The following is a 26,490-nucleotide window of genomic DNA, read 5'->3' as shown; positions in this document are numbered from 1 at the left end:
TTCATCATTGTCTAATAATACTTTCTTTCTGGCAGTAGATTTCATTTTCCAAATGTTAAGGGTGTAATTATCTTAAGCATTAGGTTAATGATGGAGGAAGGCACGTTGTGTTAAGGTTTGGAGAGGTGGTTGTGCTGTGATGGAGAGGGTTTGCAGGCAGATTGGGACTAAGGACAGTGTGAAAGCTGGGGATCTGGCAGGCTTCACAAGCTAGAGGACTCCTTTGATGAACATTTCTTTTTCCCAAACAGTTCCTCTGAATAAACCTCCAGCTTGCTAAGGAAAACCATCTAGCTACAATTAAATATAAAGACTTCAAAGTAACATGGGATTTGAGTTAACCAACTCAATTCATCCACACTAAAATATAACCAGGTAGTCAATCAAGTCTGTGTGATACGCAGTTCTTCCCAGGTTTGATGAGGGAAAAATAACGTTCATTTGAAGTGGAAGAGTACTAGAAGGGACAAAGATGAAGAAGAGAAATAGGTTGAGATTTCAAAGACAAACCAAAGACTTCACAATTTTGCCTGGGTCTGACCTAGTGATCCTCACTTGGGTGAAGGAAAAACAATCTCTTCAGAAGTTCTTCTGATTAACGGCTGGTGTTTCTTTTCCACTTGGCATCATATGTCAAGCATTTCTTTTAAAGTGGATGCCAACTTTTTTCAAAGGGAGCTTTGTTCTCAGATGATCCAATAATTGAGGTATCACTGGAGACATTGGGGCAAAATTCAATTTATGTTGCAGAACTCCTTAAAGTGGTTCATTTTTCATTTCCCTTTCACCTCCCCTTGTGCCTCCAAACACATTCTTCCTCCACTTACTGCCACAGTGATTTCAGAGGATTCTGTAACAAGTTCTCAGAGGCCCATTGTGCAGTAACAAAGAATTCTGGCAGTGAGCTGCAGGTTCTGTCCTTGCCTGCTTTCCCAAGTGGAAGGCTGCCTTCATCCCTCACTAATGGTAGAGTAGGATCAGCAGTGCTCAGGCCTGCAAGCTTGCCAGGCGCTAGGAACCCAAGCAAGAACTCAGCATGTCAATCAGGCCTGTTGGGTGGATATTTGGGCAGATGTTGAAGAACTTTTCTGGAAGAAGTATGCAGTCTTCTTTTAAAGGGGATATGGATGTGGAAACTGGGAACTAAATTCCCAAGGTGGAGCCAGTGTTCCACGTTCATTTGAATTATGGTTAAGGAATTTTTTAGTTAAGATCTTTTTTTTACCCCCTAACTTCTTTTTGTCCTAGTCGAGGGGATCCAGAAAGCAATCTTGGACCTTGTAGATGAGTTTAAAGATGAATTCCCTACCCTCCTGAGAGTATCACAGTCTAATCAGGTAATGTGATTTTGTAACTTTGAAAAAGATTATAAAAAGTGTATTGTATTTTTAGTATCATACCAATTATATAGTTTGTGATTTTGAGATCGGTACTTGAAGCTTAAGAAAACATTACTTTCACAGAAAAACACATTTTAACTCTTACTCAGTGATCTATGGAAAGCAGAAATATTATGGACAAGGAAGTGAGATAGATAGGTGAATTAAGTTTAAGGACAACCACTCTACCATTAGGTTGGAAATCTAGAACTCTCCCATAGCCACAATTGCAATGTAGTTTACTTAAGATTTGCTTAATGTAAAATCAGAAAAATACCTAGATATACTTTAACAAAAATCTATGGCAATTAAGTCAGTGAAAAAACATAACTGATATAAATTATAACAATGGAAAGATAAATATGAGTGTGTGTTTTAATGTGGAAAGAAAATAGTAATGTCAATTTAAATAAAGTATGTATGCACGTATTTTAAACTTATGTTCCAAAAAGAGTTTTAGACAGATAAAATATTGGGAGTGGAAGGAGACAGGTAGAGAATTGTAAAGACATTTGGTCAGGAAAAAGTAACATCTTGTTTAGAGGACATGTGTAACATGCTTTACTCAAAAGTACTCAGCTTTTAATGGAAAAGTGTTGTTTCAGTCCTTGTGGCCACAGTTGGAATAGGATATGTTGTAAACTTACATAGTAGAGTAACAACCTACTTACTCAGAAATCAGACTTTTGGCAATGTCAACACGAGGAACATAGTTAAAACCTGGAAGTAGACAAAAAGACACTCTGAGTAAAACAGTAATCACAAAGTCTGTGTATTTCATTTCAAAGGAGAGGTATTAGAGCTACCTTTAACCTCATCCAGACAACCAGGCATTAGACATTTATAAATCCTTTACTGTTGCCCAGGGGTTGGAAAGTAGGAATACAGACAAAGAAGACAGGGTTCCTTCAGTCAGTGAGCTTTAATCTAATGGAGACAGCGTCGTAAACGAGTAATTGCAGTGGAATATGGTAAGAGGCATATACAATTTAGGGGAAGTAACAACTACATCCTGGAATCAGAGAAGACTGCATGGAGGAAAGATGCTTAAATTGAGTCTCAAAGGATGGATAGGAGTTTTCAAGGTGAAGAAATGGATAAAATAAGTGGGTAGGAGCAGGGAAGAATATTTCAAAGGAAGCAGTGTCAGGTCAAAAAGCATTAAACAGCATAGTGTGTTTCCAAAATGTCAAGTAAATTTGAATAAGTGGCATCAGTGTTGAGTCTAGACTTTGGGGAGAGGTGATACTGAAGTGTAAGTGGATGCACAGTGGTAAGATGGCATCTAGATGGTGGTTGGCTCAGTAGGATAGGATAAGCCTTAGAAGCACCAGAGGGCAAACCAGATTTTATAATTCCACATCTTAGTCCTGGTGTCTAGTTGCTGCCACTTTTTGCATTGTCCTAGTTTTGGTATAAATTCTTTGGAAGCATTGGAGACTTCTCTTGGCTATGCTCTAGAGTATTAAGGAAAGAGACTGGCAGGTGACCATGCTTGGCTAAGATGTAAGGGCAGCATAGCAGTGCGGTAATTACTGAGAAAAACCTCAAGGTGAAGCCTAGGCAGCCTAGGCCTGGAAAGCCCTGTTGTCCTTCCAAACTGTGATTCTCCCACCATTGCCAGCATTAGAGAAACTGGGTTTTATTTAATCAAAGAAGTTGCAACTTTCTTATCAACTTCCGTCATCTCTTCCCGCCCTCTGCGTAGCCTCGTCATCACTAGAGACATAAGGATGCTTTATGGTGGAACAAATTGATGTTCTGATCCCCAAAGAAAAAACTCTAAGTTTCTATTTCCAACTCATTGAAGTCATTTACTTATAAGAGCTATACCCCACCCCAGAGAAGAATATAAACAGAGTTAAAGTTACTATATTTCTCATATTCAAAGCACATTGTCTTTTTCCACCATGTACTTTGAAGAATGTGCTGCTGAGATTGTCAGGAAACCTGAGTAGTTAGGGGATATAACACATTGAAGTTACTTGCACTTCAAAAATAAATTATCCAGAAAACAATGCTAATACTGCATTGTTAACTAGATTATTTTTAAAGGTTAGGTTATAAATGCTAAATTTTATTATTTCCACTATGGTCCATAGTTCTCAAACATACTGAAAAGAATGATTTTAAGAATACTTAGAGGGCTTTATTGATTGGGCTGTATTTTAAATCTCTAAATTTTGTGATTAGTATTTAAATCTTTTTATTTTTTTTTAATTTTAGGCACTTATTTATTTAGGAAAAAGCCATGTTGCTGGCCTGGAGCAAAGGCAGGATTTGATGGGAGTGATGATAGAAATTTTGTAGAGGAATATACCCAGAATAATGATTATTAAATAGTTTTTCATGGCACAGATTTTGAAGGACATTTTTTTCTGGGGTTGGGAAAGTTAATTTTAGAATTTTGGCTTGAGGTCTGAGGTCGTGTACTCTCTGCTCCCTCCCTCCCAACCAGCCCAGACCCCTAATACCCTCAGTATCCACATCCTGTAGTAAAAAGTAAGTTTTTAAGGTTTACACTTGCAATGGCAAATGATTTCTGTATGAGGACTCTAAAATATTAAACATTAAATTTGAACAAATGAAAAATGCATACTACAACTAGGGAATTCAAATTTTTTAATTCAAATGATCTTTACTTGAATGAAAGAAAGCTTTTATGATAAACAGGCAGATGACCATGCTTGGTCTAAGATATAAATGGTTAAGGGCAGCATAGCAGTGCAGTAATTACTGAGAAAACCTCAAGGTGAAGCCTAGGCAGGGTCAACTTTGATGGGTTTGAATTATGAAATGTGGTTATGTGTTTTATTATGTAATTAACTTGCACTTAACTGTACATTCAAAACTGGGAATTGTAGACAAAGCATAACAGAATCCATGTAAAAATTTGGATTTTACATCTATAGATGTATTTTTCTGAATTCTCTATGCTTTCTTCTTTTTTTTAAACATGTGGGACAAAAACTGCTGGCGTTACCAAACCAGGTTTGTTGTGCGATGCTGAGATGCCAAGGTTTGCAGCAGAGAAGGGGTTTATTCACTAGGCAGCCAAGTGAGGAGACAGGAGAACAAATATGAGATCTGCCTCCCAAAGGCAAGGGGCTTGGGATATTTGTGGGTAAACAGTATAGGGTGGTCAGAGGTGCAGGGGAGGGTGATTTGGAGGCAGGAAAAAGGTGGAGTATGTCTGCTCTGTGCAGGCATATCTGAGTTACATGTTTCTTCATGGGATGCATGTTCGGAAAATGGCGCTGTTAGCATGATGGAACTACGGTGGAGTTTTTGGCCTTCTCACGTCAAAAGTCATCCATCGCACACTCGAGCACACCCAGTTGAATGGTCAGTGGTCTTGACCAGTTTGAACTGGGCAAGATAAGCTCAACGTTCCTGAAGCAGATGTTATTATAGAGACCCATATGTCAGAGGTGTTGTCTATAGGGAGCAGTTAAAGGAGTCTTGGGGTGTATTTGTCTAAGGTACACGAAGCTTGGAGAATATGCAGTTTGCATGAACAATTAAGGTGAGTTTGATCAGTGAAGGCAGATTACAAGCCGAGAGGTTTTTATCAACCTTCCCCTTATCTACTATTCTGAAAGACAAGCTCAAGAATTTCTGTTAACCCTATGTGGCAGGGTCTCAGGATGGATTTTTTTTTAACCTTATGTGGCAGAGTTTCACTGGGGATGCACCTGTGATGTCTGGAAATTACTTGTATTGGGGTTTGTAAATATAATGAGAGTAGAAATGTAAGTGGATTGTTCTATAATTCAGTTATATTTTTGTCTTTGGTGAGTTGTTTCTTGTGGGGCACTATCATTGTAAAAGTTACAAAATACATTGTGCACTGAAAATTTTCTGGATGGTTTCTCATTTAACATTTGGTGTATTTTTCCTGATATTTCTCAATTTTAACTTGTTATATTTTTCTGATATACTTCATTCATTTTAATGAATATATTTATAGAGCACCTACTATGTGCCAGACCTATTCTAGGCACTGGGGAAAGATCAGTGAGCCAAATGGATGTAAAACACTGCTGCCACAGAACTTATGTCCTAGTCAGGAAAACAATAAACGAGGAAAATAAACTACCTGTTATGTTAATGGTAGATCTTAAGGAGAAGAAAAAACATAGTGGACAAGGGATATGGAGTAAAGGTAGGGATAGGGAGCATAGTTGATGGTTAAGGTCAGATGACCAAGAGGATCTTAGTGAGAAAGTGATTCTTGAATTAAGACTTGAAGGAAGTGAGGGAGCAAACTTTGGTATCTTTGAGGACTTGAATGGTGTGGTTAATTCAAAGTCCCTGATACTTTACAAGTTCAATGAATTATGAGGAGGGAAAGGGAGAGAAAAAGATGGTGAGGCCAGTGAGATAAAGAAGAGACAACTGTAGGGTTTTGTAGACCATTGTATATACTTTGGCTTTGACACTGAGTGTACCAGGAAGCCACTAAAGTGTTTGAGTAGAAAAACAAGGTCTGATCTGACATGTTTTAACTGTATATCTCTGGCTGATAGGTTGAGGAACAGAAGGAAGATAGACAAGGGTGGAAGCAGGGAGGCCATTGGCAGAGGCTAATTTTCAAGTCTGGAGAAGAGATGATGGTGCTATATAAGTATAACGGACTGCGTGTTGGTATTGGGCCTAGTGAGAAGTGATCAGATTCTGGGACTGCTCAGAGAAAAAATTGAATAAGATTTGCTGACAGGCTGGTTTTATAAATGTAGGGTAGTAAAAAGCTGATGTTAATAGAAATTGGAGTTCAGCATTAAAAATGCTGATGATCGAGAAATGGGCATGGCTCTAGAAAAAAGAAAACAGAAAGGGAAAGCAGGATATATATTCAAAGAATGGAGCTCAAATGGAGAAAACTGGAGCAGGCTTCTTGAAGCATCCAGATTAACTGAGGTGAAGTTTCTTTTGGTAAATGGTCTTTAAGTACTTTAAGTGTGTATCTCTGAGGTGATATTGGTGGTTGGGAGTTGGACTTCCTTTCTGATGTTTAGTTATGGGCTCAGATGATGATGACAAAAATAACCATCTGGATTTTCACACTTTGCAACTGATTCCAGGATGCTTAGACCAAGATTCAAACAGAAAAAAGAAAAAAAAAAAAAAAAAAAAAGAAGGAAAAGAAAGAAATGAGGACTTCTTAATCTGGGTTCAACATTTAAATTTACACATATGGCTTGGTAAGAAAATACACAGCATAGATAATAGACAAAAAGGAATTTGAGTAGCCTCTCCTCTGTTGTCACCTTTGTATTCCCAGAGCCACGAGGAACCACTGAACACATGCCCTGGTGCCCAGATTTGGTTTCTAACACTATATTTTTAAAAGCAATAATGGTCTTCCTGGGAACAAGTTGATTCCATATTTTGTGGCAGGGAAAATAAAGGTGGAAACAGTTTGTTGTCAGAAGTAATAATTCTTTTAGTTATCTAGGAAAGTATCAAAGAGGAAAGCATTTTAAAAAGAAAACAATCTTTAAATTGTAGTAATTTAAGCATTAAAGGGAAACAAAGATGATTTTAATTATGAACAGGTTGAGTCTGTTGGAAAAAGCCATGAATTCAAGAGGAGACTAAACTGAGCAAGATAACACAAAGTGCTCTAAAGCATTGTTTTAATGCACACTTGAATTTTAAAAAATATTGTCTATAACAAATGCTGTATTTTCATCAATACAAATTCTATGAACTGTACAGGAGAGTTTTGATTAACAGATTATTAGTTACAAGTAGGCTTATTTTTCTACAGAGATAAAAATTTAGAAAAACAATTTTGTAAAAGAGGGGAAAGTTAAATGGATGAAACTTGTATATTGTTTAGGGAAATGGATCAAGACTCATTAATAGAAATATATGTGTAAAGTCAGTGAATCCAGGCTGACATATACAGATCATTAAGATTTGGAAAGAAATTCACAAAATAAGGAGAGGGAAAATGCAGAATGTTAATATTTTGCAACTGAAAAAACTAAGGGTCCCTGAAACACTGAATGACCACATAGACAAGGTTTCAATAAAGTGGAACTACACATATCCCCCTCCTGTTTGCTTTGGCAAGGTGGTTCTCACTTTATGATTATAAATTATAATGAGAGAAAACAGAGTACAGTCAGTCCATGGTATCCAAGAATTCAAACAATCTTGGATGGAAAATATTTGGAAAATGTTCCAGAAAGTTCCAAAAAGCACAACTTCAGCTTGCCACCTGCAAGCAACTATTTACATACATTTATACTGTATTTACAACTATTTACTCAGCATTCACATTATATTAGATATTATAAGTAATCTAGAGATGATTTAAAGTGTAAGGGAGGATGAGCATAGGTTATATGCAAATACTGTGCCATTTTATATAAAAGACGTAAGCATCCATGGATTTTGGTATCCTCAGGGGTCCTGGAACCAGTGCACCAAGGATGCTTAGCAGCGACTATAAATTGTAATCAGAAGTAAAACCAGTCTTATTCTAGGTGCTCCACCTTGAGGAGGAATTAGGAGAAAGAGTCAGTGCAGCAAAGCATAAGATCATAAGAGAGATTGAATCATTATATGCAGGAACTTTGGATACTGCAGACAATGTGGCTTCTCTCCGACGTGTGCTTGCAATCAGTATAGATAATAATATCAAGTGATTGTTCCTGCCTGTTCTTTTTGCTTGTTCTACCTCTACCATATGACTACTTGTAAAGATTGCTTTGCTTTAAAGTGGCTTGGAGTTGTAGCAACTGTAGCCCACAATTTAGACTGCATTCTCTACTGTTAATATTGCGAGGAGGGTTGAGACCACAGGTGGGCTAATGGGACTTTTTCAGTAAAGTTAACAGGTTAAACCACAGTAAGACCCCAGATGCCCCAGAAATATATCCTCATTGATAGGCTAGAATAGCTTTGGTTATCTCCAGTGACAAATGCTGAAAAGTAAGAGAAGTATTGAACTTTGATGACAAATACAGCAATAATAAAATTATGATTTCAGGATAAAAATTGAGGCATTTCTGATGTATAGCAATATAGTATGTTAACTTTAAAACAAATATATGATGTTCATTGTAGACTAAAAAATCCATTTAAAAGATGTTTTGCTCTTACATATTTGGACTCAATAAATAAATAAAAATTCAGAGTTGCTTATTTGTGTTAACCAACACTTTCCTCCAGGTTACATACAAAAAGCCAGAATAGCTTATAAAATTACTTAAATGAGTAATGGAAATCATACTTGTTTGTTGCCTGGAATGCAGCTTAACCACATTGTAAGTAATTCCCCTGTGGTTCACTTTCTGCTAGAACAGAGAAAGAACTACATGTCATGTGTTTTAGAAATGCCACATTTTTTTTCTTTTGGAATGCTCATAAAAGTTTTGAATTTTTCAGAACTAAAAGTTTCATAAGCTTGTTGATTAGTATATAGGGTTTTTATTTTATTTTTATTTAAACTGTACAATGCATTGTGCATGTATGCTATATTTTTAGCATTTAAAAATTTAAAGTAAATTGTACACTGTATATTATGTATATATGCTATATTTTATCATTTAAAGAGCTCTTTAAAAATCAATGCAAAAAATAAATAAATCCAGAGAGAAAAATGAAAAATTTGTATCTTTTGGCATGTAACTTAATTCTGAATATTTATCCTAAGGAAAAATAATCATGTATTCAAATAAAGATTTAAGTACATGGGAGGGATCAGTGAGTTGTATGGAGGGTAGGAGATAATTATTGGACACTGAGTATCATGCAGTGTACAATTATGTGGTACTTGTCTCTGCCTGCAGTAGATTTTAATAATGCACTGGAAACAAATGGGTGGTTGGAAGTGGGAATGGAGGATGTGGAGGGAGGGAGCAGTGTGAGCAAAACAGATGAAGGGAGATTAAGAAGTACAAATTTCCAGTTATATAATAAGTAACAGGGATGCAATTTACAGCATAAGGAATATGGCCAATAATATTATAATAATTTTGTATGGGGACAGATGGTTACCCAACTTCTCGTGGTATTCATTTCATACTGTTTGCAAATGTCAAATTATATAGTATACCTGAAACTAACAATATTGTACATCATCAACTATATTTCAGTTTTTAAAAATTTAATAAATAAATAATGCAGTGGAGAATCACACATCAGTCACTTTTCAAAGGCTTATTTTCCAGCAAAGAGAACCCATACAAAAAACATCCAAAATCAGAATGGCTGTCGCTTTAGCCAAGATCAACCGAGGAACATTAATTCAAGGACTAAACAGCATATCCAGATCCTCCAGATCAGTTGCCAAACTCCTGCAGCCTCAGCTTGCTTGCAGACTTTTAGAGTTAAGGGACATAGCTCATCATCTACTGAAGGAAGTTAATGCACCAAAGCAGCCCCTATATAACATGCAGGTAAGTGAATATTGCACAGGGTATGAACTTTTTTTAGAAACTATTTTGAGTGCAAGATTTGAAAAATGAAAATGTAGTACGTTTGGTTGTCCTAGATGTAAAATAAGAATAGTTGGATAAGGTAAATGAATAGTTAGGTCTTTTTTAAATATAGTGTATTTTCTGATTTAAATAAATATAAGGGAGGAAGTAATGCCGACTTTTTTCCTCCCTTGTTATTTGATTGAACTATATGAAACTATCAATTTCATACTGTTCAACCTAAATGTAAGCATGCAGATTACCTCTTATATGAAACCTAAAAAGAATCCTACAACAAGCCTTAAAGATGATTGTTTTGTTCCATTTTCCCCATAACCTCGTTAGGTTTCCAAGATAACCTTCGATGTAACATATTGAGCGTATTTAGCTATAAATTCATTTTGACAGACCCGTCAGCATCCAGGTCTATTTCAAATTAAACGTTCTATGTTGCTTTATTGAGGCTTTAGTATATTTTGTTAAGGACAACAGCTCAAACTTTTTTCAGGACCAGTTTCTTGTCTTTTTTTTTCCCCCCTCAACTTTATGGCACAGAACTCAGTGTTTTTCAGTTTGGGCATTATTCATAGCATCCCTTTATTGAAAGGAGAGTTAAGCCAAAAAAGAGATGTATTGAACAATCCAGAGTTGATAAGGTTTTAGGCATAGCTGGGTATAGGTACTCAAATGATTCCTTCAGAATTTTTCTCTTTTCTCTCCATCTCCTGGCTGTGCTTTCTCTGTGTTGACTCCATTCTTAGACTGACTTTCTTCTCAGGGTCACAAGATGATTTGCAGCTGTTCCCAGGGCTACATCCTCCAAGGTTCAATTACAGCAGAAAAGAATGAGAGTTCTTACCCCATCATTCCTGGCTAAGTTCTGAGGTTCATCCTTAGAGAATGGCTTGCCTCTAGGTCAGGGAAATGGGTTGCACTGACTGGCCTACGACTTGGTTACCTGCTTCAGTCCTACAGTAGGGTTTGGAGCTCCATTCAGATGACCTAACAAGAATGGGGAAAGGATGAATCATCAAATAAAAATCTGGGTTGTTTTGAGAAGATGGGAAAAGGGCTGATGGGTGGTCAAAATAAATAAAATATCCATTACATAAGAATCTCTCTTTAACCAAAATTTTGACATTTCCCAAAATCATCAGATATATCAACTATGAATTGCCTCAGATAGCATTTATAAAAGATTCCTTTTAGTACCTTATGTTTGAGAAAGTAAAAAATAGTTTCTGTGTGTTAACCATTGGATTTCTAAGAACTATAAGCCTTATTCCTGATCTTTAGATCATCAGAAAGAAACAGCTGAACCATATTATTTTAAATCCCCACCAGAATATCTTTCTGAATCTAATGTTTTGCCTTACTGTTTCTTTCCTTGTTAGACCCATAGGTTTTATAGAGTTGATACAAGAAGTGTCCTTTGAAGAATATTTTTGTATTTATTATAAAGTCATGTTTAAAGACAGTTTCCATTATTGTTATTCAGACTCTTCTTTTCTCTCCTCTTTGCTAAGTTAGATTTATGAAGGAACTGAAATTTTAACACTATTTACAAGCTAACAAGTTAGCCTGCCACAGTTAAACAATACATGTGCTCACACACTGACAGAAGAGATGAGCAACAGCAGCAGCTGGAGCAATTGTGTCAGTTTTCTGTGTCTCAGTTTCCATAAGACAGTGTGGTGACAGCCAGATGTTGCATGTGCATGTTGTAAGTTGCATCATAGGAGGAGAACACTACAGTCAGGAGAGTCATTTTTTTATAGGGATGCTGGAGCATCTGCCCAGCCTCCGAGAGAGAACGAAACAGAGACAGAGAAAGAAGCAAATGTCTCTGGAAGGGAAGGTGAAGGCTTTATTTTTAGTGTCCTGTGACATGCCTCGGAAAGTACATCTCTAGATCTCTCCACAGGAATGTACTTTCTCTAGCTTCCAAAACTGTTTGCTATTCAACCATGTCCTTTGCTTGGAAGGCCCAGTCTGTACAGAAATGAGAGATATCCATGGAGAATTGTCTCTCAATACTCATGAAAATTCAGTGGCAGAAAAATAATCTTTCTTTCTGGTAGAATCTATGTTTCCTTCTATCCAATAATGAGAACTAAAAACAAAACGTGCTTGCCTTTTGCCTTGACTGACAGTGAGTTTCCACAGGTAAATTAGAGCTTAGTTGTGATAACATATTCCAGGAACCTGAGATGAAAGAACCAGGTTGAGGGACTAAGTGATTTGTCCAGGGTCTACATGCTGACTGTGACCGTCTCTTTTGACATCAATTTAGAATCAACACCTATGACATCTCTTCTCCTTTGCTCTTGTTCTAATTGTCTTAGAATTTAGCTTTAATTTTTAAAATTCTTATCAATAAAATATTTCAAAATATATTAAAGGTAGTTTTTCAGAAGTCCCACCCAAATTTAGACTGGTAGTAGTATTTTGCCACATCGCCTTCAGATATCTGTTTTATAAAAAGAAATATATGTCATTCTAAGTGAAGTAAGCCAGAAAGAGAAAGAAAAATACCATATGAGATTGCTCATATGTGGAATCTTAAAAAAAAAAGAACATAAATACAAAACAGAAACAGACTCATAGACATAGAATACAAACTTGTGGTTGCCAAGGCGGAGGAGTGGGAAGGGACAGACGGGGAGTTCAAAATTTGTAGATACTGACAAGCATATGCAGAATAGATAAACAAGATTATGTTGTATAGCATATGCAGAATCGATAAACAAGATTATATTGTATAGCACAGAGAAATATATACAAGATCTTGTGGTAGCTCACAGCGAAAAAAAATGTGACAATGAATATATGTATGTTCATGTATAACTGAAAAATTGTGCTCTACACTGGAATTTGACACAACATTCTGAAATGACTATAAATTAAAAAAAAAGAAATGTAATTAACCATGCTCCGATCTCTTCATTTTTTTTCACTACCAAAGGGAATCATTATCCTGAAATTGATGTAAGCATTTCCATGAATACTTTTATATTTCCACTGCGTTTGTATGTATGTATGTTTAAAATTTATATGAATGATATTATACTCTACTTACCCTTCTGAAACTTCCTTTTCTCACTCAATATTTTTGATATATATAGCTATGTTTCTTTGGTTTATTATTTTAACTTCTTTGGGTTATTCCTGTTATAAGAAAAAATAATCTACCATTTATCTATTACTGGACAGATAGACCATTTAGTTTCCAAATTTTTTTGTATTACAAACAGTGCATCATTGAACACTCTTGTAAATGAGTCCTTATCCAGATGTATGAGACTTTCTCCAGGTATATATGTAAAAGAGGGAATGCTGGGTCATGAGGGATGAAACATTTTCAGTTTTATTAACTGTGGTCAAAATGTTTTTCAGAATGGGTACACATTCTTGGGAGTCCTTGTGATTCTTAAATCTGAGGATGATTTCTTGAATTATGGAAAACTCTTAGCTATTATTTCTTCAGATATTGCCTCCTTTTCATTTTCTTTCAGTTTTTTTTCTTCTGGAATGCCTATTAAACGTACTTTGAATCTTCTCATTTTATGCTTTATGTCCATTCCCCTTCCTCATATTTTCCTTTTCTTTATGTCTTTTTTTTTTAACATTTTTTATTGATTTATCATCATTTTACAATGTTGTGTCAAATTCCAGTGTTCAGCACAATTTTTCAGTTATTCATGGACATATACACACTCATTGTCACATTTTTTTCTCTGTGAGTTATCATAACATTTTGTGTATATTTCCCTGTGCTATACAGTGTAGTCTATTCTACAATTTTGAAATCCCAGTCTATCCCTTCCCACCCTCCACCCCCCTGGTAACCACAAGTCTGTATTCTCTGTCTGTGAGTCTATTTCTGTCCTTTATTTACGCTTTGTTTTTGTTTGTTTGTTTGTTTTTGTTTTTGTTTTTTAGATTCCACATATGAGCGATCTCATATGGTATTTTTCTTTCTCTTTCTGGCTTACTTCACTTAGAATGACATTCTCCAGGAGCATCCATGTTGCTGCAAATGGCATTATGTTGTTGGTTTTTATGTCTGAGTAGTATTCCATTGTATAAATATACCACCTCTTCTTTATCCAGTCACCTGTTGATGGACATTTAGGCTGTTTCCATGTTTTGGCTATTGTAAATAGTGCTGCTATGAACATTGGGGCGCAGGTATCATCCTGAAGTAGATTTCCTTCTGGATACAAGCCCAGGAGTGGGATTCCTGGGTCATATGGTAAGTCTATTCCTAGTCTTTTGAGGAATCTCCACACTGTTTTCCATAGTGGCTGCACCAAACTGCATTCCCACCAGCAGTGTAGGAGGGTTCCCCTTTCTCCACAGCCTCTCCAGCATTTGTCATTTCTGGGTTTTTGAATGACGGCCATTCTGACTGGTGTGAGGTGATACCTCATTGTAGTTTTGATTTGCATTTCTCTGATAATTAGTGATACTGAGCATTTTTTCATGTGCTTTTTGATCATTTGTATGTCTTCCTTGGAGAATTGCTTGTTTAGGTCTTCTGCCCATTTTTGGATTGGGTTGTTTATTTTTTTCTTATTGAGTCATATGAGCTGCTTATATATTCTGGAGATCAAGCCTTTGTCGGTTTCATTTGCAAAATTTTTCTCCCATTCCGTAGGTTTTCTTCTTGTTTTATTTCTGGTTTCCTTTGCTGTGCAGAAGCTTGTAAGTTTCATTAGGTCCCACTTGTTTATTCTTGCTTTTATTTCTTCTAGGAGAAAATTTTTGAGATGTATGTCAGATAATGTTTTGCCTATGTTTTCCTCTAGGAGGTTTATTGTATCTTGTCTTATGTTTAAGTCTTTAATCCATTTTGAGTTGATTTTTGTATATGGTGTAAGGGGGTGTTCTAGCTTCATTGTTTTACATGCTGCTGTCCAGTTTTCCCAACACCATTTGCTGAAGAGACTGTCTTTATTCCAATGTATATTCTTGCCTCCTTTGTCAAAGATGAGTTGACCAAAAGTTTGTGGGTTCATTTCTGGGCTCTCTATTCTGTTCCATTGGTCTATATGTCTGTTTTGGTACCAATACCATGCTGTCTTGATGACTGTAGCTCTATAGGATTGTCTGAAGTCTGGGAGAGTTATTCCTCCAGCCTCTTTCTTTCTCTTCAGTAATGCTTTGGCAATTCTAGGTCTTTGATGGTTCCATATGAATTTTATTATGATTTTTTCTAGTTCTGTGAAATATGTCCTGGGTAATTGGATAGGGATTGCATTAAATCTGTAGATTGCCTTGGGCAGTGTGACCATTTTAACAATATTGATTCTTCCAATCCAAGAGCATGGAATATCTTTCCATTTTTTAAAGTCTTCTTTAATTTCCTTCATCAATGGTTTATAGTTTTCTGTGTATAATTCTTTCACCTCCTTGGTTAGATTTATTCCCAGATATTTTATTACTTTGGGTGCTATTTTAAAGGGGATTGTTTCTTTACTTTCTTCTTCTGTTGATTTATCGTTAGTGTAAAGAAATGCAACTGATTTTTGAACGTTAATTTTGTAACCTGCTACCTTGCTGAATTCTTCAATCAGCTCTAGTAGCTTTTGTGTGGACCTTTTAGGGTTTTCTATATATAGTAACATGTCATCAGCATATAATGACACTTTTACCTCTTCTTTTCCAATTTGGGTCCCTTTTATTTCTTTCTCTTGCCTGACTGCTGTGGCTAGGACTTCCAGGACTATGTTGAATAGGAGTGGTGATAGTGGACATCCTTGTCTTGTCCCAGATTTTAGTGGGAAGCTTTTGAGTTTTTCACTGTTGAGTACTATGCTGGCTGTAGGTTTGTCATATATAGCTTTTATTATGTTGAGATATGTTCCCTCTATACCCACTTTGGTGAGAGTTTTTATCATAAATGGGTGTTGAATTTTATCAAATGCTTTTTCTGCATCGATTGAGATGATCATGTGGTTTTTGTCCTTTCTCTTGTTGATGTGATGTATTACACTGATTGATTTGCGTATGTTGAACCAGCCTTGTGTCCCTGGGATGAACCCCATTTGGTCATGATGTATAATCTTTTTTATGTGTTGTTGGATTCTATTTCCTAAAATTTTGGTGAGGATTTTGGCGTCTATGTTCATCAGTGATATTGGCCTATAATTCTCTTTTTTTGTAGTGTCTTTGCCTGGTTTTGGTATCAGGGTGATGGTGGCTTCATAGAATGAGTTTGGGAGTAATCCCTCCTTTTCAATCGTCTGGAAGAGTTTGAGAAGGACTGGTATGAGTTCTTCTTTGTATGTTTGGTAGAATTCCCCGGTGAAGCTGTCCGGTCCTGGACTTTTATTTGTAGGGAGGTTTTTAATTGCTATTTCTATTTCCTTTCTAGTGATCGGATTGTTCAAGTGTTCAGATGCTTCTTGATTCAGTTTTGGTGGACAGTATGTTTCCAGAAACTTGTCCATCTCCTCTAGGTTATCCAGTTTGGTTCCATATAGTTTTTCATAATATTCTCGTATGATATTCTGTATTTCTATTTTGTTTGTTGTAATTTCTCCATTTTCCTTTCTTATTTTGCTAATTTGTGCTCTCTCTTTTTTCTTCTTTGTGAGTTTGGCCAGAGGTTTGTTGATTTTATTTACTTTTTCAAAAAACCAGCTTTTGGTTTGGTTGATTTTTTCTATGGTCTTGTTAATCTCTATTGTATTTATTCCTCTCTGATCTTTATTATTTCCTTCCTTCTGCTGCTTTTTGGGGCTTTTTGTTCTTCTTTTTCTAATTCATTCAGGTGGTGGGTTAAATTGTTTATTTGAGATTGTTCTTCTTTTTTGAGGAAGGCCTGTATCGCTACAAACTTCCCTCTTAGCACTGCCTTTGCTGTGTCCCATAGGTTTTGAGTGGTTGTGCTTTCATTATCATTTGTCTCAAGGTATTTTTGAATTTCAGCTTTGATTTCCTCATTGATCCATTGTTTTTTCAATAACATATTGTTTAATCTCCATGCTTTCCTTTTTTTCTCCTTTGTTTCTCTGTTGTTGATTTCCAGTTTCATGGCATTGTGGTCAGTAAAGATGCTTGAGATAATTTCTATCTTCTTAAAATTGTTGAGGTTTCTTTTGTGCCCAAGTACATGATCGATCCTGGAAAATGTTCCATGTGCACTTGAAAAGAATGTATATCCTATTTTTTGGGGGTGTAATGCTCTGAAAATATCCACCAAATCTAGTTTTTCTATTGTAGTATTTAATTTCTCTGTTGCCTTGTTTATTTTCTGTCTGGAAGATCTGTCTAGTGATGTTAATGCAGTGTTAAAATCTCCAACTATGATTGTATTCCCATCAATACCCCCTTTATTCTTTATGTCTTTTTGATATGTCTTAAATAATTTACTCTGATCTGTCTTCCAGTTAACCATTTCTCTCTAGCTGTATTTAATATGCTCTTTTACTTATTAAATGTATTTTAAATTTCAAACATTATATTTATCATTTCTAGAAATTCTTTTGGTGTTTTTCCCCAAATTTCCACTTTTTTCTTTTCAAAGTGTTCTTTCATAGGTTTTTTTATTTTTAAAAATCTCTTTAATTATTTTAATCATACTTATTTATGGTCTTTTTAAGACTATACTTGGAGATTTTGGAGGGTTGCTAATCTTTCTGACTATTGTGATCTATATTGTATCTCCTCATCGTAGATCATTTCTTTTTTATTTTAAATTGGAAGTTTTTCTTCAACAGGGATTTACAAAAAATAGAAATCCCTTCTGGCCTTGGTGGTAGAGCTGTCCCTCTAGAGGGTTTTGGTTGTGCTCTGTAGGTATTAGTCTCTGGTAGAGCCAGCTTCCTTACCTTCTTCCTAGGCTGGTGGGTGGAGTTATTCTAGTCCTCGTTCCCCTGAGACTGCAGCTCTTCAGAGGCCTGATCCTCACCTCATGTATCTTAAGTCTCATCTCCAGTCTCTTTGTTAAAACTCAAGCCCTAGCCCTTATTTCAGTGTCCAGTAACATCCCCAGAGTTCCTGGGACATAAGCTCATATACTTACTGCTTGGCTTTTAGTTCTCTTTTTTGTCCCTGGCTCAGGGGGATTCCTCCCTCCCTTCTTCCCTTCCTTCTTTCTTTTCTTCCCTCCTTCTGTTCTTCTTTCCTTTGTTTCATTTTTGTAAAGTCAGTCTTGTATTAAATTTTTAGAGTTTGATTTTTGTATAGAATTTCTAGTTTTTTGTATATGAGAGGCTCCACACTAGCTCAGTCTGCCATGTTGCTGGAAGCAGATGTCCTTCAGCTTTACTTCTTAATATCTTGCAAATTCTAATATAAGGTGGTTAAATTTCTTTTGGAAGTAAGTGAGGTATAATTCTACATTTTCATTGGTCGATACTGAAAACCTGGTATGTAAAATCACGAGTTTATGTATTAGGGATTCATACATTCTTAGCACTGCTGTGTGGACTAGAGAGATGATAGGCAAGTGAGCAGTGTCAGCAGAGTGTGGCAAGTGCGTGATCAAAGTGTGCAAAGGTACTGTGGAGGCGTCAACCAGGGGCAGATAATTCCTAAGGGTAGTCAGTGTAGGCTTCCTAAAAGATGATACTGGATCTGAGACTTCAAGGAGGAGAAGTTAGCCAGGGGAAGAGGTAGGAGAATCATTCCAGGAAGAGAATAGTGTATAGTAAGATGCAGAGGCTAGAGGGAGCATTACTTATTTAGGAAATGTAAGTAGTTCCGCATGGCTGAAGTGATACAAGAGGGAACAGTCCCGGGTCAGAGCCTCTCTGAACCCTTGAGGGTTAGGAATGAGGAAGAAGCTTTCTTTGGGTAATATGTATTAGCTCTGGTGGAGAATTAGAACTGCCACCGAGAGGAACCTAAATTGTAGCAAGGAAGAAAACAACATATCTCAAATCTTAATGTCTCAATAGAAGTATGAACAGTGAAGACCATGGCCTGGAGAATCGAAGGAACATCAGAGTAACGTAGGAGATGTGGTGGAGGTCAGCGGATTGGTCTGTGAATGGAATGTGTCCACGGTCCCAGACTGTACTGAGAAGTAAGTGGCATAGCACAGAGTTTAGCTTACCCAGAGTGGATTCCACCATGAATTCCTTCAAGAATTTTCAGGCTGCCTGTGCTAAGATGGAACTTTGCGGCATGCAGAAGGAAAAGGATTGAAATCTAGAATTACTGTGTGAGGATATGCTTTGTGGATGCATGGAGGACATCCCTTTATGTAGGAAAGTAAGCAGCCTGGTTAACCTATCTGAAGGCAGTTGTCAAAGATCCTCTTCATGTGCTCGGTCTCATCACTGAGAAGTCTGAGGGTAATGAATAACAGGAAGATGTGTTTGTACCTAGAGCACCTTAGACGGTTCTCCCCAAACTTTGCCGGATGTCATGTAGCTGGGCATGCCAGTCAGGCAGGTTATACTTCCCTCAAGAACTTGGAGTAGTGGGGCATTGTCATTAGGACACTGACTGTAACTAGATAGTGTTTCAGCTCTTTGATGTGGTCTGAGATGAAGCTTACAGTGATGGTCTCCTCTGGATAATTAGAGAGTGGACACTGTCACAGGAGTTCCCTTGACATTCTTCCTGGCCTTTTTGGTTGCATGCATGTCCCTCTTATTTTAGTATATTCAGTGATATTGTGCCAAATATGAACTGCTCAAAACCCAACCAATACAAGTGACCAGAAGAGATTTTAATGGCTTATGACATGAGCAGAGAGAGTTGGCGTCAGGCCTGTTCAACTGGCCATCTTGTTAAAAGATTAGACTCCCTTTGCACCTGGCTCTGTGGGCGATGAGATTATAGTGATACAGCTGCTGGTTCTCTAAGGGGCCTGAGGAACAGAAAACTGAGGATTTCATCATGGTTTTCAGTATCCCCAGTATCAGTACTTACAGAATGCTGCATCTGCTTAGCCTTGTAAGCTGCCTGGCTGAGTAAAGCTTGCAGCTGCTCTAGGCTGCAGTGACCTAGATAATTAGCTTGAATGCTGACTTCAGCCAAGACACGTCAGCTCACAGACATGGTTGTTGACTTTGGCAGGCCAACACAGGGCTGCAGGACAGGAGCTCTTCCTGGGATGGAATCTTCCTTATTGTGGCATTAGAGGTGTCTCTTTCTACTTTGTGCAGACACCATAGAGTGGGCAGGCCAGAGATGGGCAAACTAAAGAAAACTCTTAGTTTCAAAAATGCCTGTGTCATGGTGGATCCCAAGTGAACTTGTGCTCCCCTTTTCCAGGATGAAGGTCAGAGGCTTATCTAAGTGAAGTTTCTTCCTCACACCCAACCCTTCAAGGTAGACTCCAGTTTGGGGTTTAAACTACAAATCTCATAAATATCAGGAGCTTCTGTAGCTCCTCTTTGAGCCTGCCACGAGGTTATCTTGTGTAGTATAATTCAAGACCTGGGAAAAAAGGGCAGTTCCTAGAAAGTAGAACCCCTGGAATCTTGAAGACATAACTTTCCAGGTTGGCCAAGAGGTTGGGACATGCGAGCTTCTGTAGGACCATCTGACTGATTGAGAGCTCATTCGAGAGCAGTGTTCCATAGGTTGTTAATACTGCAATAAACAAAGATAACTTTCTTTACTGTGGACTGCTGGGAGTCTTTTCTGCATTCGTGAGTACTGCGGGTTGCTAAGCAAAGATATGATTATATAGCTTTCCCAAACTAAGGAAATACTTTTTTCCTGGGCCTATCAACAGTAGTCAGTGCTTCTTCCAACACATTTGTGAATCACTGAGTTAGAGTTCCCCCATTACTCCCGTGATATCCCACATCAAGATGATTTTGGACAACATAAACTAAGTTGGACCTGGTAATTCTCCACCCTTCAGTTACCTGTGGATCTCTATTTTCTAAACTGCTTATAGTTTGCTTTTTTGTGTGTGATTTATCTTATTAGTAGTGAAAATAAGATGAATATAGATACTTTTTTTATGAGACGAGGCAGTCAAAATTATGTGGGAGAAATGGAAAACAAAATTGTGTAGGACAAGTTTAGTTAAAGATTGAAATGCTTTTATTGTTGAAATATCCATGTATCTTATATATTAATATTACCAAATTAAAAAAAGAAATATATGGGTATACTATTGATATCAAGATACTTTCAACTTAAAAATGCAAATAAAATAAAATTTATGTAACAACAAGGTTAAGATAAAACTTTTGAAATAGGCTAAGACATTCTAGGCAAAGTCCCCTGTTTAACAAATTTCTCCTGTTTATCTCAGTTTTTACCCTAACACTGTTCCTGCTCATAGCAAGCCAAAAAATGAGGCAGTGTGGTTTATAATATGAAAAACATGTATTGCAAGTGAGTCATAAAATGGAAAAATGGCTACTTGGTCAGTAGCCACATAAATTTTGGAGGAAATATATTTTCTACAGGAATGATTTATTACAGGAATAGCAAGTATTTATTAAAAGCATTAAAATGGTGAAAAAGTGACCCTTAGGCAGTATACAGATTCACCACTCAGAAGTATAACACATATCAAATACAAATTTATTTTGAAACTAACCAGTTTTAATTACCTTTAGGTAAAGGACAAAAATATGAAAAAGATTCAGTGAAACAGAAACAGTAATTTCTCATTCATGCAGACACCACTTTTTTTTTTTATTGTATATGGCCTACCAATTATTGAGAATGAACCTCCCGCTTACATTCATCTATTTACCAATTCATAAATCTTTTACTCTTCTAAGAGGCATTTTGTTGGAATGTATTTACTTTCCTTTATAACATCTGCTCCCTACTTGTATATTTGTTTCCTTAAAGCCTAACTAACAGTGGGATTCAGAGGCATGCTATCATTTTGAGTCTTCCTGCAAGAGGGAAAGAGCAGCAGCCACTTCATTTCCTGGAAACTCTTTCCAGAAGCCAGGGACTGGGAAATTTTCCAGACTGTCTTAAGGAGACAGTGGACTAAATCTGCCCCCACCTGTCCCTATGTCTACGAGTTAATATGGCTTGAAAGGTGGAGAATAAGAAGGGAAGCTCTCCCTACTCCTCCTCAACCCACCATCTCTTAGCTACTACTCTTCAGCATTCCATAAATCACTTAAGAGAGAAGAGGGGAGATTGTGATGGGCAGTTTTGTCCTTCATTCAGTAGTGACAGCAGTAAGCACAAGCTGAGTATACTACAACAAGCACTTAGAACAGGACCTGGTACACAGTGCGATATAAATGTCTGTTCAATAAAATATTATCACACGTTCTTCAGAAGCACTTTTTAAAAGGTTGCAATGTACCATTGGGTGGATATAGCATACTTTACCTAGCCATTCTGCTATCAGTATTTCAGTTTGTCAGTGTTAAAAAAAGTGATTTAATGAACACATACATACTTTTCTTTCTAATTTGTGTGCGTTTTTACTGTGCATTTACATGGTTTTATTAGCTACAGCCTGTACCTTTTGGGAGTTATTGAAGCTTCTGAGTGGCGGGGTTCTTACTTCAGAGGAGCATGGCTAACTGCCACTTCACTGCTGACTGGGAAGGGAATGTTTTTCCTAATGTCCTCATTTCATATCCTTACAGCTCAAGGCAACAGAGGTAGTCTATAAGAGAGTATAACTCCCTTAACCTGAATATCTTATACTTTTCCCTTAAATGTAGGTATGATGTGTATTTAATACTATCATGGTACCATTCCCCTAAACTGAATATATCATACTATTATGTCGAAGCAGGGACACCTTCTAGAAGCTAGAAACATCTAGGAGACAATTTTTTTTTTTTTTTTTGGTGTAAACCTTCTCTACATTTCAAACAGCATGCTGGACGTGAGCACAGAGCATTTCCTGAAGCTTAATAATCATCTAAGTTTAATGCTGTCCTTCAGCAGTCTCATGATTAACATTTCCAAGCAGATCATTAATCTCTAGGAAATGCTCAGTATTTTGATTGCTGTTTGCTTAATTGAAGAGGTGAGGTGAATAATTTAGTAAAGGACGACTACCTGAATTTGAACAAAAGGACTTTTTCTAACATGCACAGCGGCACCCCCTAGTGAGCACACTTGGTAAATGTAAAAAAGTTAATGCAGATTTTGGAAATGCAAGTTTGTTTTTTTTTTTAATACGTTTGTCATAGGTTTTAATTAGCAAAACAAAGTATGTTTTTGTAAAGGAGAAAAATAGTGTATTTTCAGAATGTGGAAAAATTCAGATCTAAAGTAGCTGACTTTACAAATATCTGAATTCTCATTTTATAATATAAAATTTAACATTGTAACACTGAAAATTTTTTATTTTAATAAGAAAACTCTTTTGTTTTTTCAGGTCAGAAAGGGTTCTTTGTTTGAAATCATTTCTTTCCCAGCAAAGACTGCTTTAACTAGCATAATATATGCTTCATATGCAGCACTGATTTATTTGGTAAGTTGAGAAAATTATTAGAATCTAGAAATAAGTACACTTACTTTATGCAATGTTAAAGATATACTATATAGTCCATTCATAAACCAAGGTACTAGCTTCTTTATTTTTTCTTAACTCTTTTTTTTTAATTGAAGTATAGTCAGTTTACAATGTTGTGTGAATTTCTGGTGTACAGCATGTTTCAGTCATACATACACATACATATATTCCTTTTTATATTCTTTTTCATTATAGGTTACTACAAGATATTGAATATAGTTTCCTGTGCCATACTGTATTAACTTGTTGTTTATCTATTTTATATATAGTAGTTAGTATCTGCAAATTTTGAACTCCCAATTTATCCCTTCTGACCCCCTTTGCCCTCTGGTTGGTAACCATGAATTTGTTCTCTATGTCTGAGTCTGTTTCTGTTTTGTAAATAAGTTCACTTGTGTCTTTTTTTTGTAGATTCCACATAGAAATGATATCATATGGTATTTTTCTTTCTATTTCTGGCTTACTTCACTTAGAATGAAGATATTCAAGTCCTTCAGTGTTGCCGCAAATGCATTATTTTATTCTTTTTTATGGCTGAGTAGTACTCCATTGTGTGTGTGTGTGTGTGTGTGTGTGTGTGTGTGTGTGTACCACAACTTCTTTATCCATCCATCTGTTGATAGACATTTAGGTTGCTTCCATGTCTTGGCTATTGTAAATAGTGCTGCTATGAACATTGGGGTACATGTATCTTTTTGGTCCTTAGTTATGTTGCCTCATGCTCAGGCCTTAACAACCATATCAGTGTCCAAAGCAGGAAGGAGATAGTAGAGGCAAAAGACAATCTTTCTTTTATATGAAGAGGAGGAAAAACTTTTCCAAAAATCCTGCCTATCCTCCTCCCCAACAGACATATTTTATTTCATTGGCCAGAACAGGGTCACATGACCAACACTAATGCAGGGAAGTGGAGGTGGTAGTGCCCCCCCCCCCATTCTCTAGTGGGAGGCAGGCAAGAAAAGGGGAAGCGGCAGGTCAGGAGGATAGTGAGGCTGTTCAAGCTAAGGCCTTCAATCCTTTCTCTGTTACCCTCTTTAGAAAAACCTTCTAATATAGCCTATTATGTCACCTGGGAGGCATCTCTTTGGTAAAAGAAGCTAGTTTATGTATTTTCGTATTTTATAGATCTTGTTATTCATGTTGCTTGCTTTAAATACTTGGCATCATCATCATCAGTAAACTTACAGAATAAGTTTAATGGATACAACTCTTAGTGAGTCTCAACTTTTTAAGTTATTTTTCTCTGTATGTTTTGTTTTGACATTCTTAAAAGTACTGAATGACATTTTTTGAAGCAAAGTGGATAACATGTTTGTTTAGAAATCATTGACTTGTTAGCTTACTAAATTCTTACCAAAATGTTTATGCCCTTCCAATTGTAGACGATTAGGTAGAAGCAAAGTCTGGAAGGGGGTAAAAGTAAAAACAAAAAACCTACCTTGACATATTAATATGTTTAAGGACAAATTCTATCTCTCAGAAAATGTTTCATTTAATTAAATCAGAGAAGAAAAATGTAAAACACCTAATGAATTGGGGGAAAATATAAAGCATGTCTTTATTAAAGCATTCTAGGTTTTAATTTTCTTTCTAGAGTATGGCATAATATATTTATAATAAGGAATTGATCTCTGGATGCTTATTATGTGCCAGGGTACCTGAAAGAAAGTGCTTCTTTATTAGAATATATAGATTAATGACTGTATGTTAAACATTTTATTGGATTTTTATCTGTAAGTTTAGTAGCTTAAAAAGAAACTTTATTTTTTTTATTATTATTATTATTAGACAGTCTGTGTTAATGCTGTGCTGGAGAAGGTAAAGAAAATTCTCCAAGAAGAAGAATCCATAAGGCAAAACAGGGAGGAGAGTGAAAATCTTAGAAAAGCCTTTTCTGAGCCTGTGCTTTCTGAGCCTCTGTTTCCTGAAGGTGAAATCAAAGCAAAACCTTATAGGTCTTTACCGGAGAAGCCAGACAGTATTTCAGATCACCCCAAACTTCCTGCTAATAAGTTGAGTAATAAGATTCAGGTTTTACATTCTGTGTTTGACCAATCAACTGAAATGAATCACTGAGCAAATCTAAAGATAAGTATCACTGGACAGAGCTTAAGAGTTATCTACCTAATGATATTTCATCTGAAAAAAATAGGAAACTAGTTTTCATAAACTGACTGCTCTGCTCTAAAAAAAGTACGGGGACTACAGCTAAAATGTCATTTTCAAGAATTTATATGGTAGAGAAAATAAAATGAATCTTGATGTAGAATATATGTATGACTATGTGATTTTTTTTAATGAATAAGAAAATGTACCCTTTGGTGGGTTAGACTCTATGCTGCAGTTTATAATATAGGCATGTTTATAATATATTTATGCTTTTATTGGAGGCTCATTTAGAGTATCTTTCCAATTATTTATCTGGGAGAGAAAAAAACTCTATTAAAATGCTACATATCTTTTTCAGAGATAACAAAAGGATATATTTTCTATCTACAGGCTGCATAGTTTGAATCTGCCTATTATCAATTCTTTTAAAACTCGTCTATAAAGTTATGAAGGACTTGTAATTCATAGGTATCATAAACTTATAAAACAAAATATTTACAACTCTGATGAGAAGATTTCTGTATATGAGAACAGGGCATGACATAACATTTTTTATTATTACATTTAGAGGGACAAATTTAGAATCAGAAATCAAGTCCTTATTACTCATTGTTGCCATTGGATCCTGAGAAGAAATGCTTCTGTGATTGGCCCTGCAAGCCAGAGTCATGGTTTTGCCTGCAGAAGGTACTTTGGTTTCTTCCATGAGTTTTAAATTCTAGACACATGTTAAGTAATTGGAGGATCAGCACCTGATGTAATAGGATGGGATATACTCATCCCAGAGATGGTACATTTCCTGTACCTGGTGGGTAGCTGCTACCATAAACAGTATTTATAAAAAGCGCAACCTTGGCTCACTAGTAGTCTAACGAATAGCGAGTGTTGGATTATGGATAGCATCAGAAAAAAAATGTAATACGTAGCAAAGGGTTCTGTAAGCACAGCCTTAATGACACATAATTTATTAACTAATTTTTACAGTAACCAAGGGGAAGGGTCCATGGACCTTAGAATATTAAGTATTATGTTTGCAGACTTAATTCAATCCTGTGCCACGAAGATTACTGTGGTTTTAGACAAGGTTCCAGTTTTGACAAACAGCTTTTCTCACTCCGAATTCATAATCTGTTCATCT

The 26,490-nt window shown here is 36.4% G+C and overlaps 1 protein-coding gene across 1 annotated transcript; it reads left to right on the top strand.

Moving 5' to 3' along the window:
• Nucleotides 1–922: 922 nt before the first annotated feature.
• Nucleotides 923–25,501, top strand: SPATA9 (spermatogenesis associated 9). The gene is made up of 5 exons (XM_010993961.3): nt 923–1,097; nt 1,249–1,337; nt 9,566–9,793; nt 23,106–23,201; nt 25,032–25,501. The coding sequence occupies exons 1-5, from the start codon at nt 1,037–1,039 to the stop codon at nt 25,317–25,319; spliced, it is 762 nt and encodes a 253-aa protein (XP_010992263.1). The 5' UTR covers nt 923–1,036; the 3' UTR covers nt 25,320–25,501.
• The last annotated feature ends 989 nt before the right edge of the window (nt 25,502–26,490 follow it).

Source organism: Camelus dromedarius, chromosome 3 (assembly GCF_036321535.1).
Source record: "Camelus dromedarius isolate mCamDro1 chromosome 3, mCamDro1.pat, whole genome shotgun sequence".
Taxonomy (NCBI): Eukaryota; Metazoa; Chordata; class Mammalia; order Artiodactyla; family Camelidae; genus Camelus; species Camelus dromedarius.
This window is presented reverse-complemented; position numbering and strand designations above follow the sequence as displayed.